We start from the raw sequence: 22,074 nt of genomic DNA on the forward strand, positions 1-22,074 counted from the left end.
AATTTCAGTTGTTTAGTAAGTCCTGATCTTATTAAGCACATCTTTGCAGTGATTGGTTTTCTTTATAATCATTATTGTTTATGTTTAATTCTGGGAAAATTAAATTTCTCCAAGATTAGGTTTCGAACATATTTTTTTAAATGAAATAAGAACTGTATATTATTATTATATCTTAAGACCACAGTTGTTTGAAAACTATTGGTTCATTGTAACACAGAGTAATTAATTTTAATTGGCTACAAAATTACCCAAATTTATGTGTGAAATCTTGCAACTGAGGAAGAAAGCTATTCAATAATCTACTTCTGACTTAATGCTCTCAATATTTTGGGAAGGGAAACAGCCAATTAATCATGGAAAAGTGAAGTAGATCAACCTTTTAAGATACAGGTTTTTAACTTCCAGATAAATCAACTTTAGAAGGATGTGCTCCCTATTGCTAAAATGAAAACTTTTTTACTACCTCTTAAAAACACTACTCCATCAGAGAACTAATCATCATCATCTTTGTCTACCACTGGTAGAAGCATTAGAAAACTATAAAATGCCACAGGCAAAAAGGAAAAATAATGGCAAGAAATGTGGCCATGGGGAAAAACTTGCCTCAGTTATCTTTCTGGTTTGGTTTTAACTTGCAAAGGTACATAGGTCTGCAAAACCAATCAGTTGTAGTTGCGTAATGCTCAAACCCCACCTTTCATCGAGTTGATCCCCAGTAGTTTTATCAACATAGAGTTTTTTATTTGAACACTTGTCCAGCACAACTTCATCTGCAGGTGTGTCTCCTCCTTGTTCTCAGCTTCTCTTCCACTAGACCTCCCTCAGCATGAAGTCTGTTTTTCTCTCCTTTGAACACTGAACTTTCATTTTCGCCCAGAGTGGTCTGTTTATCATCTCCAAAACTATTATTTCCTTGTCTGTTGAGTCTCTCTGTGCATGAAATATCTCTCCCATCTATATTTCCTCTTGGCTCTACGGAATTTCTATCTCATCTTGTCTTCTTTCTGTATGAAAAGTGACCAAACTCTGCTCAACTAGAGACACATTGGTCTTCTCATCATTTTTCTCGTGGAATTTATTGACCTTTTCCTTCTCTGAGGAGAGCTAGTTCTTCTAGGAAGATCTCTCTAGAAGCCACCGCAGGACACAAAATATTTTAATGGAGAACACATGTGGATCACTATACTTTGGACAGCATAGAATGGTATCTCAAGTTTCTCTTTATCAGCAGATACACACTTCCAGAAAGCAAAATGCAAGTAAATGTCATCAATGGACTGATAATTAGATTCTGAAAGATTTTCTGTATAGGCAAGGACCCAAAGCCAATCAAATACAAGTTGTCAAATAGTGCATCTCCCTACATCAGAGCTTAGGAATGTCTGAATGAGAACAAGGACAATAAAAAAGACTTTTATAACACAGCTCCCCTGTTATGTTATAAAGAACCTAACATCTTCAAAAGATGTTACCTGTAAGAGCTGATATCCTTTCATGATTGACAGGTGCTGTATCCTTCAGGTCTGAGTGCGATGACACATTCTCCTTAGCCTGTGGATACACAAATGAGCAATCGAGGGTGCATATTACAGCAGAGTTTCTCCACCTCAGCATTACTGGCATTTTGGACCAGATAATTCTCTGTTGCAGGGGACTGGCCTGTGCATTGTAAGATGTTTGGCTTCTACCCTAGCTTCTACTCTCTAGATGTCAGAAGCAACGTCCCACCACCACCGGCTGTGACAACCAAAAAACGTCTCCAGACATTGTCAAATGTCCCCTGGGGCAAATCAACCCTGATAGACAATCACTATATTCCATGATTCAAGCATAGAAAAAATACAAAAACTCTGGCATTGTTTGTGGAAGAAGGTCTATCTTAATGAATAGATTAAAGAATATTGATAATTTGGGTGTCACCCTTGACCTCTGTTTATATTGTCCTGATACAGTTTACATGTAAATCAAATAAAAATGAAAGGGTATACGTGAATGCTTTTTGTAAACCAGAAGGAAGAAGACTAGCATCAGCTTTTATAAATGGGAGCTTTCATATTGCTTAGAAACAGATGGCCCCTTTCCTAAGGATATAAACATTCTTTTCACAATCCCCGCTACTCGGAATTAGCTTAGCAAGTCCTTTTAAATACAAAGTAAAAGGTAAACATTAGCCCAATCCACTCAAATTATCACAAATTCTAGAGTTATGCATTATAAATTAATGAAATCATATGGCTATCCAAAGAATCCATCCTTCTCCTCTTTTAAACAGAACAAAATCTGCCTGAGGGTAATTTGCAAGCATGAAACCCCATGTAATTGCAGAGCACAGCTATCAACAAAAATTGCAGATGTGTATTTAAATAACTCGAAGAGTAGTTCCATAGGCTCAGAGTATGTCCATTTTTCAGATGAGGACCTTAAAATAGAAGCATGTTTGGGTAAATCTCTGCCAAAACCAAGATTAGAGATTAGAGTCGTGAGTTTGTAACTTCCTTTTTTACCTGAAGGCACAGGGATGATATATGCATACTTTTCCCTCTGCAGGGAAAATGCTCCTCAGCTTCCTCAGGTAAAGCCAGCTGCTCCTCTGTCTTTGCTTGTCCAGCGCTCAGCGTACATTTCCTATGGTCTCCCTACAGCACTTTTTTGAATTTTTTTCCTGTCAATTTCACACTAGTTTGCTCAGTTCATTTTTGAAGTGCTGAGGCTCAACCCAGAGACCAGCAGGTAGTGGTGATGGTGACGATTGAGATGATGATGATTGTGTTGGTGATGATGCTGGTGATGGCGGTGATGGTGGTGACGATGGTCATGATGATGGCAACAATGATGATGGTGATGGTGATGACGGAGATGAGGATGATTGTGCTGGTGATGATGATGGTGATGGCGGTGACGATGGTCATGATGATGGCAACACTGATGATGGTGATGGTGATGATGGAGATGAGGATGATTGTGCTGGTGATGATGATGGTGATGGCGGTGATGGTGGTGACGATGGTCATGATGATGGCAACAATGATGATGGTGATGGTGATGGTGATGACAGAGATGAGGATGATTGTGTTGGTGATGATGCTGGTGATGGCGGTGATGGTGGTGACGATGGTCATGATGATGGCAACACTGATGATGGTGATGGTGATGACGGAGATGAGGATGATTGTGCTGGTGATGATGATGGTGATGGCGGTGATGGTGGTGACGATGGTCATGATGATGGCAACAATGATGATGGTGATGGTGATGATGGAGATGAGGATGATTGTGCTGGTGATGATGATGGTGATGGCAGTGATGGCGGTGACGATGGTCATGATGATGGCAACACTGATGATGGTGAAATGGGAACAATGGTGACGCTGACAATGGTGTTGATAAGGATGGTGGTGGTGATGATGAGGGCAAAAGTGATGATGGTGACTGTGATGATGGTGATGGTGATGGTTGTGGTGATGGTGGCAGTGAGGGAGATGGTGTTGGTGCTTATGAATGCAGTGTTGACCACGGCCGTGATGATGGTGATGGTGAGGTGATGATGGCACTTATGATGGTGGTCCTTGTGCTGATGGTGATGAGGGTGATTATGATGGTGGTCATGGTGGTGGGGATGATGGGGATGAGGATGATGGTCTTAGCGATGATGGCAGTAATGATTTTGATGACTATGAGGGCGATGGTGGGTGACAGGCACTGAGCACTGACCATGGGCCAAGCACTCCTGGAAACACTGTACATATCAACTCAGTTCCTCCTCTGAGCAATCCCTTGTAGATATTAACTCTATTGGTTATGTAGCATGGAAATGTTAGAGCTAAGATTCTAACCCAATTGTCAACTTCAACTTGCTCTTAATCGCTACTCTTTACTATTACACTTGAAAAGGAGATAGAAGGAGTATAGCAAACGTATGTTGTTGGTTTTTATTGGGTATTTACTAGACATCCAGCAACAAAGGGGATAAGAGAGAAGGACATAAACTGAAATCAAATCAGCAGAGTGAAAAAATAAATATTTGTTGGTCAAAAGATTAGAATGTACATGAAAAAGAGGACAAAGGAACTTAAGTCCAATTTTCAAAGCATATATTCAAATTAGTCAAATAAGACCATTTTTAAAAGCACATTTTATAAACTATTGTGTAAGACATTTTTAAATTTTGTCTTTTGTTTCTTCTCTTTTTGGAATGAAAACTCTTGGTGCATAGGAACTGTACTTCCAGATGTATTTTTAAAGGCATGAAACATACATGGATTTAGAATGAAAACTGGTATGGATGCGTCAATTTTGGCCAATCAAGATACTGAAAACTGAAAATTGGGTTGTAAGAATCCTCAGCATGCTGATTTAGCAGCATTTGTCTCTAAGGCTGTTTGAGTACAGGTGTGACAACGGACCGGCAGGAGAAGTCTTCCATCCTGAGGAACATAAGAAGGCAGCTTCCAAATGCAGCTCCTTTTTCATTTTGCCAAGTATATCACATTTTGTCATTTAAATAATGCCACAGGCTATTGCACTTTTATTTCCCTATATAATACTGACATCTAGAGGAACTTTGAACAGAAGAAATTTCCAATAAACAGAAGTCGTATTTCTCCTTTTCCATTTCTCAACAGCAACTTGATAAACACCAGCAAGAAGCATTTTTACTTTGCATTTCCAAGTTATCTGTAGAAGTCCTTAAAAATAGGAAACACAAGTCTTCAGATAAAGCATGCTTGTTGTCCAAAAATGAAACATGCTTTCCACTGACTCTGGAGGACAGAGTGAAGCTGGTGGTTATTATATTCCTGAAAGCGTTCCTGTCATCATTCGCCGTTACAGGACAAAAGACATTCACAGATTATGCACTTCTGCCGAATCCACACTGATGGCTAAGAGGAGTGGAAGAGATGCATTTCATTCAAATTCACCCATTTATTCACTCACTTAACAAATACTTACATATTTGCTTACAAATTCCTTTTGTAACAGTTTACCCATTTCATTTATAATAGACCCACGGGTTTAGGATGATACAGGAAAAGGAGAGGACTTGGCCAGATTCCCAAGTATTCAAACACAGTCCCCTCTCCTTGCGGTGTCCAGTTTTCTAGATCGCCCCCCTAGTGGGCATCTGCACCCAGTTATTGCCCACAGTAGTTCTTCAGGGTGCATGAAGAAAATATTAGGACTCTTTTTTTTTCTTTTAAAAATGTATATTTTAGGGAAGCAGACTTGGCCCAGTAGTTAGGGCGTCCGTCTACCATATGGGAGGTCCGCAGTTCAAACCCCGGGCCTCCTTGACCCGTGTGGAGCTGGCCCATGCGCAGTGCTGATGTGTGCAAGGAGTGCCGTGCCACGCAGGGGTGTCCCGGCGTAGGGGAGCCCCACGCACAAGGAGTGCACCCCGTAAGGAGAGCCGCCCAGCGCGAAAGAAAGTGCAGCCTGCCCAGGAATGGCGCCGCACACACGGAGAGCTGACACAGCAAGATGACGCAACAAAAAAAAACACAGATTCCCGTGCCACTGACAATAACAGAAGTGGACAAAGAAGATGCAGCAAATAGACACAGAGAACAGCCCCCCCCCCCCGGGGGGAGGGAGAGGGGGAAAGGGAGAGAAATAATAAATAAATCTTTTTTTAAAAAAGTGGTTATACTATTTTTTTAAATGTATATTTTACTCATGTTAAAATGCACATATTCATAAAATAGTATGATGAAATTTATAAGTATCTAAAATATATTAAAGAGCACTTAAAAAATTAAATATACCTGAATCGGTTATTAATGTATATAATTTATAAATAAATAAGTATATTGTGGGAATGCTTAAAATCTTTTACTGAGCAGCAATGCAAGATCAAAATTGTTTGGAGGAAAGCAGATGTGACTCAAGCGATTGAGCTCCTGCCTACTACATGGGAAGTCCTGGGTTCGGTTTCCTGTGCCTCCTAAAGAAGACAAGAAAGATGGTGAGCTGATGTGACAGGATGGTGGGGTGAGCTGATGCAACAAAATGATGCAACAAAGAAACACAAGGAGGAAAACATAATGAGAAACACAACAAAGCAGGGAGCAGAGGTGGCTCAAGTGATTAGATGCCTCCCTTCCACATGGGAGGTCCCAGGTTCAGTTCCCATGCCTGCAAAAAGAAGATGAGCACACAACGAACAGACACAGCAAGCACGAACAATGGGGATGGGTGGGGTGTGAAGCTAGTAAATAAATAAATCTTTAAAAAATTGGTTGGAGACCCTTCTTATCTAGTTATTTCTCACATTCTCATTTTCTGAATTATGTGTTTGAGGTAAAAATCATTCTAAATAGTAGGTTCAAAGGCAAGTACATAAAACTGACTTCTTAGAGCAATCATCTCAGTTCTTACAAACTCTTTTTCTCTTCCTACAGAGTACTACTTTTAAGAGGTCAAGTATTCATTGCTCCGATGCCTATTTTGACTATTTAAACCACTTGCAAGCACTTTTTACTCTTGTCTGTGTTTGCAGCTTTCCCTCATTGCCATAGAATCAAGAATTTAGCAAGGGTGCAAGCTCAGCCCCGGGGTGTGCGCCCAGTCGCCTGGGAACTGTGCTCACATCCGCCCCATTCACAGGGCATTTCCAGTACTACACTAAATCCCTTCCACCTTTCCTGAAAGTGGAATAACCTAAAGGGAAATGAGTTCGACTGGACAACTTTGACTAGCCCTCTTTCATTCTCATTCAATAAAAATCCATTTTAAAAATCAATCCTGAGGAGTGGGTGTAGCACAGAGGTTTAGCATGTGCGTCACATGTATGACGTCCCAGGTTCAATCCCAGGCACCTCCTGAAAAAAAAAAATCAATTCTGAAATGGATTTAACGTGAAAAGAACAGAAAGACTCGCTTACGTGTTGCCGCGAGGCCATGCGACCCTGTAATCATTTTCTGTGTCATTGTCCTATTGGTTGTCATGCCTGGGCCCCCACTGAATGTGGAGTTTTCTCTTTGGCTTTGTATCCCCAGCCCCAAGCAGGGAGCATAGGATTCTAGAAATGCTCCATGAACATGTTTGCAAAGGAGGGAATGGAAAAGCCAGTGCTTTCAGGAATGGTGCCTTCGTGGTGAGGCTATTTTTTTCATTAGTCTATTGGAAAAACCAGGCCACCTGGACTCTCTCTGAAATACATCTTTATCACTGATTCCCAGATTCTCTGCATCATTTTATTGGACATCCGAAGTCCCACATTTTGGGATTAAAGTTGCTGAAGAAAATTGCTTTCTTAGCATTGCACATGGGACATGAGGAGACTAATTACTTATGTACCCTGAGCTAAATTCTTTCCATATTTCTGTTTCTGGAGATGCCAAGATGAACGCTATTTTTAGGAATTTTAACCTCAGGCTTAGAAATATAAAAAAGAAATTATAAGAGGCTTATTTTGATTTTGTGAAATTTTGATTAGGCTCCTAATGGGAGAAAGAAAGAGAGAAACCCTAAATGAGCGCAAAGAGAGACTTTTCAGGAGAAATATTGAAACTATATTTCCTTGCTTGAACATAAAAGATGACCGTAGAAATCCTTTGTAAAATAGCTCTATTTCTCTTCGTACTCTGGGCATTAAGTGAGAAAAGGTCAGAAAGTCCTGGGCTGATGAAAGGAATTCTCACAAAGCAGAACCTGTTGTGTGGTCTTTGGGGATTGGCGTGGTGGAAAACAGACCCAATCAAGCTGACGGAATCCGGAAGGGGATGTGTCGCCCTTGACCTTGAAACTCAGTAAGCAGATCCTCCCTGGACTGCCGATGGCATCGAGTATAATCAAACAGTCACCTGAGAAAACAACCCTGCCCGGAAAATTAAAGACATTGGATGCATCCACAATTGCATGAACAGCGCTTCGTTCAGAAGTAAATAGGTCTCCTTGAGGATAAGGTCCTGAAAGGGAAGGTACTGATTCAGCAAAGTCCCATTGAATGGGCTGCCAAAAGATGATACATGGATAATTGTACTTCTATTCGAATACGGTATGTACAAGTATTACCATTTTAAAAAGTGGCGGGGGGGGGGGGGGGGGCGGGGGATGGGTTGGGCTACCACATTCACCAGACTCCTCTGGCAGGAAAATTCTGAATTCACAGTAATGGTCCAATTTATTAGGTTGCTATTTATGAACACTCAACTTTTAAAAATCTATATATGCTTTCAAGTTGTCTTATCACAATAAGCCCCTTGTCATAGCAAAGCCAAGTGGGGGTTGTGTTTGCATCTGAGGATTCCGGGTGGATGGATTCAGCCCAGGACAGAGGGGCAGAGTGGACAGGCTGCCCCCTCCCCGCCAGAGTCAAGGGTATGGATCAAAACTGCGAATTATGAAACATCTGTGCTTTCCTCTATCCTTGTATCTGCCGTGTCTTTGCCGATTTTAAGGAACCAGTCAAAATGAACTTTGAGCAAATTCAGTCTTCACCTAAATAGTTAGTCACATGGTATATTTATAAATTCTAAAATAAATGAAAAATATTACAAGTTGTACTTCTAGATAAAAGTATACATAATATAAATTTTATTTTCTTCTCATTTTATAACCGAGAGATGAGCTTAACTGAGAGATAACTGATTCATACTTTTTCTCATTTCTTTCCCCGTTACGTTGCCTGTCTTCCCCAAACAGAGAACACTGAGAGCTCTGACTTATAACTATCCTTTTTACTCACTCCAACACCAAGGTGGCTTGGCTTGGCCTGAGGGGCTCTGCATGGTGGGACCCCAACTTCCTCCCCAGCCTTGAACTCCCCAAACTCTCCTTTGCTCTTTCTCTGTGGTCCTCAACCCTTGCCCCATGTTCATACCGCCTGGGAGACTGTCAAAAAATACCGCTGCCTGGCTCCTTCCCCTAGAGGTTCTGATTAAGCTGGTCTGGAGCAGCCCGGGTGGGCCCTGGTGTTTTTCAAGCTTCCCCAGCAATGCTATTGCACGGCAAGGATTGGAAGCCTCCGTTTCCATCGGCTCTGTTGACCCTAGCTGCAGCCACGTTTTAGAATGACAGAAACAACTGCAGCACAGTGTTCTTAACACCATCCAGCCAGTATTGTTCACTAATGCTGCCCATCGTGAGTTAGTCCCCAAACCACTACCTCTTCCTCCTACTTCACCCAAGGTGTGTGTGGAAATGAGTTTGGCATAGATTGCTCCGGGAACCACAAAACCTCCTCTCAAAATATCATCATCCATGGGACATCCGGGGAGTGAGAGCAAATAAGAAGTCCACAGAGGCATGCCTTGTGTGCCTGAAATTTTTCTGCCTTGCTTCCTGGTCAAATTTTAATCATTGAAAGTGATTTCATTCCCTCCTCTAAAATGGAGGTGAGCTGAAGAGGGGAGGACTCGGGCTAACGTTGAGAAGCACTGCCACACAAGGAATAGAATTGATGTGAGCACATCACACAAAAGTGTATCAGAGAACCACCATTTGTGGCCTGCATTCACTATCCCTGGGATTCTGTAACCAGAATAACACCTGAACACCTCAAAAACTGTGCAGTGTTCTTCACAATTTCCAAAAGATTGAAGCAACCCAAGTGTCCATCAACCAATGAATGAATAAACAAAGTGCGGTATATCCATACAATGGAATATTATTCAGCTGTGAGAAGTAATGAAGCACTGACACATGTGACAACATCGATGAACCTCAAGGACATTATGTTGAGTGAAATAAGCCAGACACAAAAGGACAAAACTTGCATGATCTCACTGATATGACCTAAGTAAAATGAGCAGACCCATGAAGATAGAAACTGGAAGATAGGTTACCAGGAGATAGAATGGGGGTAGAGAATGGGGAGTTGATGCTTAATCTGTGTAGAATTTATAATTGGGTTGATTGTAATGGTTTTGAAATGGATGGAGGTGATGGGGGCACAGTGGTGTAGGTCTAACAGCACTGAAGTGTGTGTGTGAACATGGTTGAAAGGGGAAGTTAAGAGTCATATACGTTGCTAGAAGGAAAGCCAGAGGAGAAAACAGGGGACTGTATAACACAATGAACTCAGGGGTGACCAAGGATTGTGGTTAATGAAATAAATATAAAAAAGTTTTTTCAGGATCTATAACAAGGATATGTCTCTGGTATAGGGTGTTGACAGTGAGTGATATATTGGGGGGAAATGCACCTAAAGCATACTTCTATGGGATATAAATGTATCCTTGTTGCCAAAGGTATGTTTTCTGGGTAGATAGAAGCCCCCATAGTAGCTAACAAAATATTATGCTTCCCTCCAGGTAAGTCTTGCTACTTTCTCAAATAATATGACCAAAAAATTCTGGAATATATAAGCCTTACCTAATAAAAGAAAACAGGTCAATAAGCCAAGTCTTAATGCTTGCACTTATGAGCCTTATTCCTGTAATAATGAAGCAAGTCTAATTATAATGAATGCAAATGTGGCCTCTCTCTAGTCCAAACTCTGCAAATAAACTCACTACCTTCCCCCCAATGTGGGACACAACTCCCAGAGATGAGCCTCGCTGGCACTGAAGGATTATTAGCAGCCATTATCTTGAAAAAAGACCTTGACCAAAAGGAGGAAATATTAAATAAAATATAGTTTTATGGCTAAGAGATTTCAAAGTGAGCCAGGAGGTCATTCCAGAGGTTACACTTATGCAAGTCTCAGCCAGACTTCACAAAATGCCACAGTAAACAAAGCCTCAAACAAAAGTGCTCCCAAGTACCCCAGGGATGTCCAGACACCATAGGCAAGCCACACAGCCTCAAAAAATCAACACCTCCTTGGAGGGCCTATCTGGGAATATATTTCCCCAAAATAACATAGTTATACTAATTCATAATTCCCCTAATCATGATTCTTCTACTTCTTTTATTTGAACCTATAATTTTTTATTTGCCTGTTAAATATATTTCTCATAGACTTAAATCTTCAAATTGTTCATTTGCTGGTTGAGATCTAAAACCCAGCAGAGTTGCAGCTAGCTCCTACTCTATAGTTTTCAGACTTTCCCTGGACAACAAACAAAATTATAATGATGGACCAGTCCCATCCCAAAAACAAGTAGTATCTTCAACTGCAAGCATAACAATTCCTTTCCTCTGTCCTATAATATCTCTCTCAGCCTGAAGCAGTCAAAGTGGAATCATCCCCAATCCCTCATGATTGAGGAATGAACAAAAATAAGAAGGGGGGATGTAACGATGGACCAAATCAGATTCATTTATTCTCTTGTGCTAATGGAGTAACTTGTAGCATTGACGTTTTAAACAATTAATTTTTTTAAAATTTAAAACAAAGCAAACTCACAGAATTAGATAGATTGGGGTTAGAGAATAGGGAGTTGATGCTTAACTGGCACAGAATTTCTCTTTGAGGCTGACTGTACAGGGTTGGATATGGATGGTAGTGATGGTTGTACATTATTGTGAGTGTAATCAACAGCACTTAACTATGTAAGTGAATGTGGTTAAAAGAGGACATATAGGCTGTGTATATTACTAGAATAAAAATTAAAAGATAAAACATAGGACTACAACACAGTGAACCCCATTGCAGACAATGAACTATAGTTAATAGTTAATAGTGCAAGTATAAGAATGTTCTTTCATGAACTGTAACAAATGTATGCTACTAATACAAGGTGGTAATAATAGGGTAGTATATGGGAGAAAATAAACCTAATGGAAATAAGGGATAATAGAATGAACTGTTTTAATAATTTTTCATCAATTGTAACAAAGGTAACTGTCTTTTTAAAAAGTACAATTGTTTTTAAAGTGCAACGTAGTAACAAATGTTCCACACCAATGCAAGGTGTTGGTGGAGGGGTGATGCACAAGAATCCTGTATTTTATGCATGATTGTTTTGAAAACTCACAACTTCTCTAATAAAAAATATCTAAGCAGACCTGCTTTAAACCAAATAAACACACACACACACACATATACTGTATGTATATGCAACAAGGTTACTAAGAGACTGCCTGTATGTGAAAAAGAGAAAGAGAGAGAGAAACCACTTGCTTGTTAACCCAATTCAAATACAGATGTAAATGGAATTATTGCACCTTTAGGTTGACTTGATTAAAATGAGTATTACTTAATAAAATTCGTCTTTTATACTACCCAAGACCAAGCCTTAGAATGTTTTCACATGAAATTCACAGTGATTATTCACCTCCCAATAAAGCTCTTTGATTTCTTCCTGCCGTAGACAGTTTTATATATAAGCATTCATTTCACATGGTGTTCTTGCCATGCTTTTTAACTTCTTTTTTTTTTTTTTTTCGGTTCTCTTTCATAGCTCTATCTCCTGTCTTCTAATCTGAACATAAGCAGTTAGCATTTCAGTCTGTCTCTCCCAGCAGGCTGGCTCACAGAGGTGAGACACGCTGGCAGAGGCTCACAGCAGCTCACCTTTTCCTAGGGTGGGGGGATGTGTGGTCTCTTGGCTTGTAAGGGAAGTTCGGAGATTTGAGTTCTAGATTTACTGGTTTTCTGTCTGATCTTGAGCAAAATATTTAACCTCCTAAAGGTTTGCCTTTCCACATGTACCCACTCCCATCCCCGCCTTAGAGGAAATGCCGCAAGCACATTACAAAGCAGAGATGGACTAGAGTGGACTTACTGGTGTTCTACTATAAACTCATTGTGATTCTAGCAATGGAAGAAATCAAATCACTGATGTGGAGGCAGTGGCCATGGAGGTTCTCAGGGCAGGGAGAGGGAAAAATAGGTGTAATATGTGGCATTTTTGGAACTTGGGAATTGTCCGGAATGGCATTGCAATGACAGATACAGGCTATTATATGTTTTGTCATAACTTAAAAAATTGTGTGGGGGAGAGTGTAAAATACAATGTAAACTATAATCCACACTTAGTAGCAATGCTCCAAGGTGAGTTCATCAATTGTAACAAATGTACCACACATGTAATGAAGGATGTTGTTAAGGTGGAAAAATGTGGGAAGGGTAGGGTTCAGGTCATATGGGAATCCTTTAAGTTTTTTATGTAACATTTATATCATCTAATTATCTTTAAAAATTTTTAAGTACATATTTTTAAACTCTATCTCTGAAAAGCTTCAAAGCTCTTAAAAAGTTCTGGAATTGTAAAAAGTCATTCAACTCTGCCAATGCCAACTAAGCCGCTGTTACTATCCATTCTCAAAGTGTTAGTGGGCTGGTCCCTTCAAAGTGTGGTCTATGGGAGCTTATTAGAAGTGAAGAATCTTAGCCCCCTGCTCTAACAAATGTGGGTTCTGATTGGGTAGAAATCTACCCACTGAAACAAATGCAGATTCTGACTGGTTAGATAGTGGGGATGGGTAGATTCCCACCCAATCAGAACCTGCATTTGTGGGTAGATTTCTACCCAATCATCATTTCCAGCACTATGGAGCATATCCGTGAGCATCTCAGAACGTCCAGAGTCCTGACAGTGACCCAGGACTCCATGGCAGGGGCTCAGAGAAAAGAAGACGTGACTTGATATCATGTGCCTAGAACTTTCCACCAATTTCTCATCTCTACATAATGCCAGAACTCAGGCCTCAGAGAAAAGCAACGTTAAGTTTAAAGGTAAATGGAATCTGTGTGAAAGGTGAACTCAACATAATTATGAATATATTCTGATCAATTCCAACATGCAAAGAATATGGCTAGGAGTAATACAAGTGCTGTAACTTGGTGTATTAGTTGGAGTTCCCCAGAGGAACAGAGCTGACAGGATGTATGTGTGTGTGTGTGTCTATGTTTGTAAATATTAATGCATTTATTATAGGAATTGGTTTGTGTGACTGTGGGAATTGGCAAGTCCAAAATCTGTGGAACTGGCCGCAGGTTGGAAACTCCAATGAAGGTGAGGCTGACTTCCCCAGGAGAAGCTGGCTGGCTGAAGTAAAAACAGAAATTCTTCTTTCTGACTTCTTAAATCCTCGGGTCTGGCATTAAAACCATTAAAACCTCCAATTGGTTGCTGTCCACTGCTGAATACAGTCTCCTTTGTTGATTGTAGATGTAATCAGCTGTAGATGCAATCAACTGATTATAGACACAGATGCAAATCTATCTATGAAATACCCTCCCAGTAACAATCAGGTCAGTGCTTGCTTGTGCCAGATTGACACAAGAAATTAGCTATCACATTTGGCTACTATGAATTTAGGTATATAATATATACCTCTGATACCTTCTAGTTATCTGTGTCTTTTAATCCTAAAATATGCTGAGCCCCTAACTTACGGAAAAGTTACCTTACTTTTGAATACCTTACTCAGTTCTTGGTGTTTTTATCTCATTGTCATTTGTTTTATTATGTACATGCAGGAAAATATTCAGCTAGCATGCTGTCACCATAGCAGTTACTAAAATATGGAAATACACCCAACTGGTTGGTAAAGAGTGGATTTCATAAGACCTCCAAGTACCCCCCCATTCCTATCCTGTCCACCCCACCCAGCCTCAGACCATCATAACATTCAATCACTAGAGGTCAACATCTGGCACACGAGGGTCCCTAGGGCCCTGCCCAGTGCTGTCCATGCTGAAGATGAGTGACTATGAATGTCCACATATGAAGTGGTGCCAGGAAACATGAGTACATATTAATCCACCGAGCAGAACAGTAGGTTATCAGCCATGTGATTTTCAATAAAAGTTTTTCATTTTATTTATACTATGCCTACAGATTAGTTATTAGCAGGAAACTCAAAAATTGTGTTTTGACAGTCAACAAGAGGGAGGTGGATGATGAAGAGGAGGTAAGGGAATTAGCACTGGCAATAGACCTTGGGACAGTGGTTCTGAGAAAGACCAGTAAGCTCCTGCCCAAAGCATCTTCATCAGTAGGTCTGGGTTGGAGCCCAAGAACATTTTTCGCAAACTCTGGAAGTGGTCCAGGGGTCATACTTTAAGAAGAGTTATGGGCATTTCCACTCGTTATTCAAGACCCAACTCAAGAAGATTCCCCTGTGTGAATTCTTCCTTGAAACACTCCCCTCCCACATCCTTGCTCCTAAAAAAAGAGTCAGCCTTTCCCCTGCTATTGTTGGTCATGCATCTATCACGTATATTTTTCGTGCTGGACTTATTTGTTGGCATGTCTGACCCCAACTAGACATCTCGGTGCCTTGAGAATCTAACTTGAGCATATGTTTCTAACATAAAGGAGACAAACACTTTTGATTGATCGATGAGTGAAAAACAACTGCTGCCAGGCAGTATTTACTGAGCATTTCAACCAACTGTATAAAATGTTTTCTTTTTTTATATAATTAGGTTTTTTTTTTCCATGAGAAATCAACTTCTCCGTCCTCTTCTTCTCATATACATATACACACATGCATATAATTTGTTTTCATAAATGGGACATTTATAAATGTTTTCTGCACTGAAGAAAATATCTGGGAAATCTTTCTATGTCAGTACATTTAGACATAAAATATATAAAGAGCATAAATAGAAAGTTAAGGTCCTTCAACCTGTCTCCTGACCTCCCATTTCCACTCTCCAGAAGCAATTACTGTATCCAGCAAGTGAGGGCTCTGCGTCTGTCAAATAATTGGGTCTTCCTCCTGCAACAGGCTCCATTTATATGGAAGGAATTCTACTGGGGACTTTATCAACAATATTCCCCATTCACCCCTTTCTACAAGGTAACTGGACTAGTCTTGGGGTTCTTCTAGGGTCTCCTCTCAGGCAACACCCCATACTGAGCTTGTAAGGCTGCATCTCCAGTTCTATTCAAGTTCACGGTCTCAGTCAGCCACGGCAAGGACCCTATTCTCCCTGTTTTACAGGGAACTTTATTTCCTGATTCAAAGAAAAATAACAATCTCTTGTTCTCCAATGCAAGAGACTACTGTTACAATGAACAAAATCCAAAACCATATTTTGTGGTGGAAATCAATTGGCTATTTATTTTCCATCTTAACCGATAGAAAGCTTCTCAAATCATAAAATCCATTTGAATTTGAAAATACCTTAAAGAACCTGTAGCCCATTGAGCTAAACTAGAGATGAGAAAATGAGATTGAACCCAATTTCACCTAATTATAGGAGATTTTAATAATGTTTAAAATATTCCTGTGCTCACAGGGATGGTGGTAGATAATATTGACATTTTTTCCACAGCTCTTTCATCCTTAAAAAATCTTATAGGACATGGTGGCACATGATCTTTTCATTAAACACCCACCCATCACAATACATTTTTCAAATGTACACGATTCTTAACATTTCATTTGTCACCAAATGATGTCATAAGAAATAAGCAAGTATTGATTAATATATGTTCGGTATTAGCATAAACATAAGCACGTAATCTATTTTTTTGGTATTAGGCTGCTGTATTACAAGATATACAATGAGGTCAAGTTAACACAAAAGCGAGTAGCTTTGTTCGAAGGAAAAAATCCATCTCAGATAAGACAAAATAACGGATGGGATTAAGAAATTTATATTATCACCTGCATGGTCTTTAGAGAATCTTTAACCTCAGGCTAGTAAATGCATGTGGACTGGCAGGGCTGCCTCTCTGTCCTTGACTTGCTGCCCTCTGTAAGAGGAGAGAGAAGCAGTCACACAGATCATGCATTTTAAGAGGAAGCAAAAAGCCTTGTAGACTTGCTCCTCTACCTTCATGGAGATCATTTGCCGAACAGCAATGAGTAAGCAAATGCCCCTAATGTGGTAACAGCAGGATTCTGCAGCAGATACACACAGCTGTGCAGAAGGAAAGTTCAGTTAGGGTACTCCACGAACAGACATAAAGGTGATTTTCAGTTAGGAACCTCATATAAAACTGTGCTCCATCCATATTTACTACATTCAGCTGTGTCTTTCCCAAAAATTGAATGTTTTCTTCTCTGTGAACGCTGACTTACACACCAAGGTAACAACCTCAAGTAAATATCATAAGCGAAATACCTGTATAAAACATGGGCTGATATACACGTTTGCGCTTCCTCCATTAAATGAGTACTATATACCTCTTACTCATGTGCTAAGCTCTTTCATCAATTTTCAAAAAATACACCTAAACTTTGAAATGAGAAAGCTGCTTAAAAAAAAAAAGTAACTTTTTCCAACTTTTTTAGTCATATCTCATTATTCTCATATATTAAAATTTAGGCGATAGTCTAAATATACTTGAATTTCAATTTTAATGAGATCAGTTCAATTTGGCATTTAACAATCACTGTAAAAATTTTTCATTTCGATTTAACTCATTTCTGCAGCAATATATTTTTCAAACTGATCTCATTATTGGTGGAACAAATATATAACTTTCTAGAGCAACATCAGTCAAATTTGATGAAAATTTCTCACATGCTATTACTTTGCTGTTGTTCATTACACATATTGGCACCAACTTTTTCTTATAATAGTAAAGTAGATTTACTTAGAAATAAGTAAGTTCAGTTTCCAGGTAGATGTAATAAAAAAACGTGAAGTACATTTTATAAATTCTACTTCTAGTTAGTATCACTCCACAATTTTACTTTACTGAAAACTGTGACAATTAGTGGGAGATATTGAAATCAAATGCAGCTTGTCTTCTGAATTTTTAAAAAAATCAACCAAATGAAGACTATAACTCTAATGAAAACCCATATTCTATAAAGCAAAGACCTCAGATGCAAAAATACTCAACTCAGAATCCTAAGATCTTATCTCATACCAGATAAAAAAAATTAACTCAAAATGGATCAAAGACCTAAATATAAGAACCAGGACAACAAAACTCCTAGAAGAAAATGTAGGGGAGAGTCTTTAAGATCTTGTAGTCAGCAATGGCTTCTTAGACTTTACACTCAAAGTACAAGCAATGGAAGAAAACATAGATAAATTGGACCACCTCAAAATTTAAAACATTTGTTCATCAAAGGACTTTGTTGTGAAAGTAAAAAGACAACTTACTTAATGGGAGAAAATATTTGGAAACTACATATGATATAAGTGTTTAATATCCAGAGTATATAAAGAAATTCTACAACTCAATAATAAAAAGACAAACAACCCAATTTAAAAAATGGGCAAAGACATGAATAGACATTTGTCCGAAGAGGCTATACAAATGACTAAAAAGCACATGAAAAGTAGCTTTTGGGTAAGTGCAAATCAAAACCACAATGAGCTATCACTTCACACTCACTAAAATGGCTACTATTTTTAAAAACCACAGGCATTGTAGAGGATATAGAGAAATAGGAACACTTGTCCACTGCTGGTGGGAATGTAGAATGGGGCAGCTGCTGTGGAAGATAGTTTGTCACCTCTTCAGGAAGCTAAGTATGGAATTACCATATGATCTGGCAACCCTGCTACTAAGTATATACCCAGAAGAATTGAAAGCAGAGACTTGAACAGATATCTACATACTGATGTTCATAGTGGTATTATCCACAATTGCCAAAAGATGGAAGCAACCCAAGTATCCATCAACTGATGGATAAGCCAAATTCAGTATATATATATGTAGTAGTTTGAGTTTCTTGTGAACACCAGAAAGTTATGTTCTTAATTTGGTCCATTCCTGTGGGTATGGGACCCTTTGATTTGAGTTGGATTTGGTTGAGGGCCATTTGATTGAGTGCTTCAGTGAGGCATAGCTAAGGGTGGGTCTTGATCCTTTTACTGGGATCCCTTATAAACTGGACAAAAATAGGCCACAGAAACAGAAAGAAACACCCAGAACCTGAGATAGAAGTCCCCAGGAGCCAGAAGGTGAAATCAACTGAACACAGAAGCTGAGAGGAGCACAGAAACTGAAAGCAACAAGGTCCAGAGGAGAAGGGAGAGATGAGCAGATGTGGCCATGTGCCTGAGCACCCACAGTTGCAGCTCTTGGATAAAGCATCTCCTGATGATGCCTTGATTTGTACACTTTCATGGCCTCAGAACTCTAAGCTTATAAGTTTTTTTAAAAATCCCCATTGTAAGAGCCAATCCCTTTCTGGTATATTGCCTTGACAGTCTTTAGCAAACCAAAACAACATACACTGGAATAAAAAAGAATGAAGTCCTGATGCAAGCAACAATGCGGATGAACCTCGAGGACATTATACTGCGTGAAATAAGCCAGACATGAAGGACAAAGTATAATCTCACCGATATGAAATAATTATAGTAGGCAAACCCGTAGAGTTAGAATCTAGAATATAGGCTACCAGGGGACAGACTGGAGTTAGAGAATGAGGAATAGATGCTTAATTTGTACAGAATTTCTACTTAGATTGATTTTAAAGATTTGGAAATGAATGGTGGTGATGTTAGCATATTATTGTGGATGTAATCAACAGCACTGAATTATATAGACGAATGTGGTGAACAGGGAGAACTTTATTTCATATATGTTACTAGAATAAAAATTAAAAGATAAAGCATAGAACTGTACAACACAGTGAATCCTATTTAAATGATGGACTATGGTTAATAGTACAAGCGTAAGAATGTTCTTTCATGAATTATAACAAATGTATGATACTAATACAAGGTGTTAATAATAGGGTGGTATATGAGAAAAAAGTACACCTAATGTAAACAATGGATATAGCTAATTGTAATATTTTAATAATCTTTCATCCATTGAAACAAAGGTAAACTCTTAAAAACAATAGTACATTTATTAAAAAGTGCTATTATCAATTGTAACACACGTTCCACACCAATACAAGGTATTGGTGTTGGGGAAGTGTATGGGAATCCTTTATTTTATGCGTGACTGTTCAGTAAACCCATAACTCCTCTAATAAAAAAAATGTATTTAATCCTAAGATCTGTATTTTTTCAAGTGATTAAACAAGACTAGTTTATAATATAATAGGGATATATTTTTAAATGAAACAGCTTACCATTTATATGCATTTCATACATATCTATATTTTTATTACATATTGCTCCCATCGATAATGATTTAACCAAACTCAAGTCCATGGTGTACATAACCTTTTTCCTCTAAAAGATCAAATATCTTTATTAATATTTAAAAGTAGGAATTTTGATCATATTAGTTTCAAACATACTTGCTCCAAACAGTGCTTTATTTTAATAATCAATAATGTTAAAATAACTTTCCTCACTAAGTTCAAGTCCTAATCAAAGAATACCAGTCCAAAATAGAAGTCAAAAAAGATGACAGTACATTTTTTTAAATTTCTCTCCCCTTCACCCCCCCCCCCCAGTTGCCTGCTCTCTGTGTCCATTCACTGCATATTCTTCTGTGTCCACTTATATTCTTGTCAGCAGCACTGGGAATCTGTGTCTCTTTTTGTTGCAACATCTTGCTGCGTCAGCTCTCTGTGTGTGCGGCACCACTCCTGGGCAGGCTGTGCTTTTTTCACACTGGTTGGCTCTCCTTAGGGGGCTCACTCCTTGTGTGTGGGGCTCCCCTATGTGGGGGACACACCTGCATGGCATGGCACTCCTTGCATGCATCAGCACTGCGCGTGGGCCAGCTCATCACAAGGGTCAGAAAGCCCTGGGTTTGAACCCTGGACCTCCCATGTGGTAGGCGGATCCTCTGTCCATTGAGCCAAATCTGCTTTCCAACAGTACATTTACAAACATACTTGTGCTTCTGAGTAATATGATGAAAACCTCAAGCTTAAAAATTTGCCTTTAAACATTATATCTTATTGCATTCTCCTTCAATCATTATGTGAATCATTTTTCATAGGATACCAAAGAGCTAATCTTTGCTTATCAAAGTGTAACTTCAACAGATTTATCATACAATGTAGTCTCAAAGCAGAAAGAATTATCCAATATCAAAAAATATATTTAGGGGAGCAGTTATAGCTTAGCAATTGAGCACCTGCTTCCCATGTACGAGGCCATGGGTTCAATCCCCAGTACCTCCTTTTTTTAAAAAAAAAAAGTATATTTACATTGACCTAAGGTATCATTGATCTCAGGCAGCCCTGAAGTAAATCAGGGACTCTGGTATTTTTCAGCTTCCCCCAAGGGTTACTGTTCTGGTCTACTCAAGACTCTGTATACCAGTCCACCTAATCTTTGGGCTAGTTACTTTGTACTCCAGCTCATAACTCAAAGATCTGATTTCTGTCCTGCAAGATTTCTTCAAAAGAGAAATGTTTATTCTCCAGTAAGGCTTGGGTTATCTTTTGGCTCCTATATCTCAATCTATTTTCCTGCATAAATCATATCCTTGAAAATACTATCTGGTTTCTTTCTACATGAGCAACTATGATAGGCATTTTTTTTTAATCTAAGAATTTAACCTCCCTTTTCAAGCCATGCACCTACAAAATTTCAGATTGGCCTCATTCTCTTAGAAGATCCTTTGACTTCAACTTGATAACAAAAAATTGACTATGGGTGCTGTAGCAGTTTGATATAGTTATGCATTCCAAAAACAGATATTAGATTATGTTTGCAAGCTGGTCTGGACCTGGGCATGATTAAATTATGATTAGAGCTTTGATTGGTCCATGTCAGATAAAAGGCTTGGCAAAGGACAGAGTTGGAGGCTTTTTGATGCTGGAGTTTTGATGTTGGAGTTTGATGCTGAAGTCTTAAGCTGGAGCCCTGAGAAGTAAGCACACAGAGGAAAGAGAAGCAAGCCCAGGAAGAGAGGAACCCTGAGCCCAGAATGAAGCAAGCCCTGGGAAAAGAGGAACCCAGGAAGCCTGAACCCTCCCAGACATCAGCAGCCATCTTGCTCCAAATAGACTTTGGTGAAGGAAGTAACTTATGCTTTATGGCCTGGTATCTATAAGCTCATATCCCAAATAAATACCCTTTATAAAACCAAACAATTTTTGGCATTTTGCATCAGCATCCCTTTGGCTAACTAATACAGAATTTGGAACCGAGGAGTGGGGAAATGCTTTTGCAATTACCAAAATGCTGGAATGGTTTTATAAATGGGTAAGGGGTATTTTTTCGAGGAATTGTGACATGCTTGGAAGAAAAGACCTACAGAGCTTTGAAGAGACTGTTGATAGCAATATGGATGCTAAAGAGACTTTTTATGATGCCTTAGAAGTAAATGATGAAACTATTATTGGAAACTGGAGGAAAGGCGATCCATGTTTTAAACTTGCAGAGAACTCAGCAAGATTAA

At 39.2% G+C, this 22,074-nt stretch overlaps 1 protein-coding gene across 2 annotated transcripts in view; it reads right to left on the reverse strand.

Annotated features, from left to right (window-relative positions):
* The window catches only part of MYLK4 (myosin light chain kinase family member 4), a 104,854-nt gene that overhangs the window by 26,188 nt on the left and 56,592 nt on the right, over positions 1-22,074 (reverse strand). For both annotated transcript variants that reach the window (XM_058285170.2, XM_058285169.1), the window contains exon 2: positions 1,473-1,551. In XM_058285170.2, the coding sequence (XP_058141153.1) occupies positions 1,473-1,551 (79 nt within the window). The remainder of the gene's footprint in view (positions 1-1,472; positions 1,552-22,074) is intronic.

This window comes from Dasypus novemcinctus, chromosome 22 (genome assembly GCF_030445035.2).
Source record: "Dasypus novemcinctus isolate mDasNov1 chromosome 22, mDasNov1.1.hap2, whole genome shotgun sequence".
Taxonomy (NCBI): domain Eukaryota; kingdom Metazoa; phylum Chordata; class Mammalia; order Cingulata; family Dasypodidae; genus Dasypus; species Dasypus novemcinctus.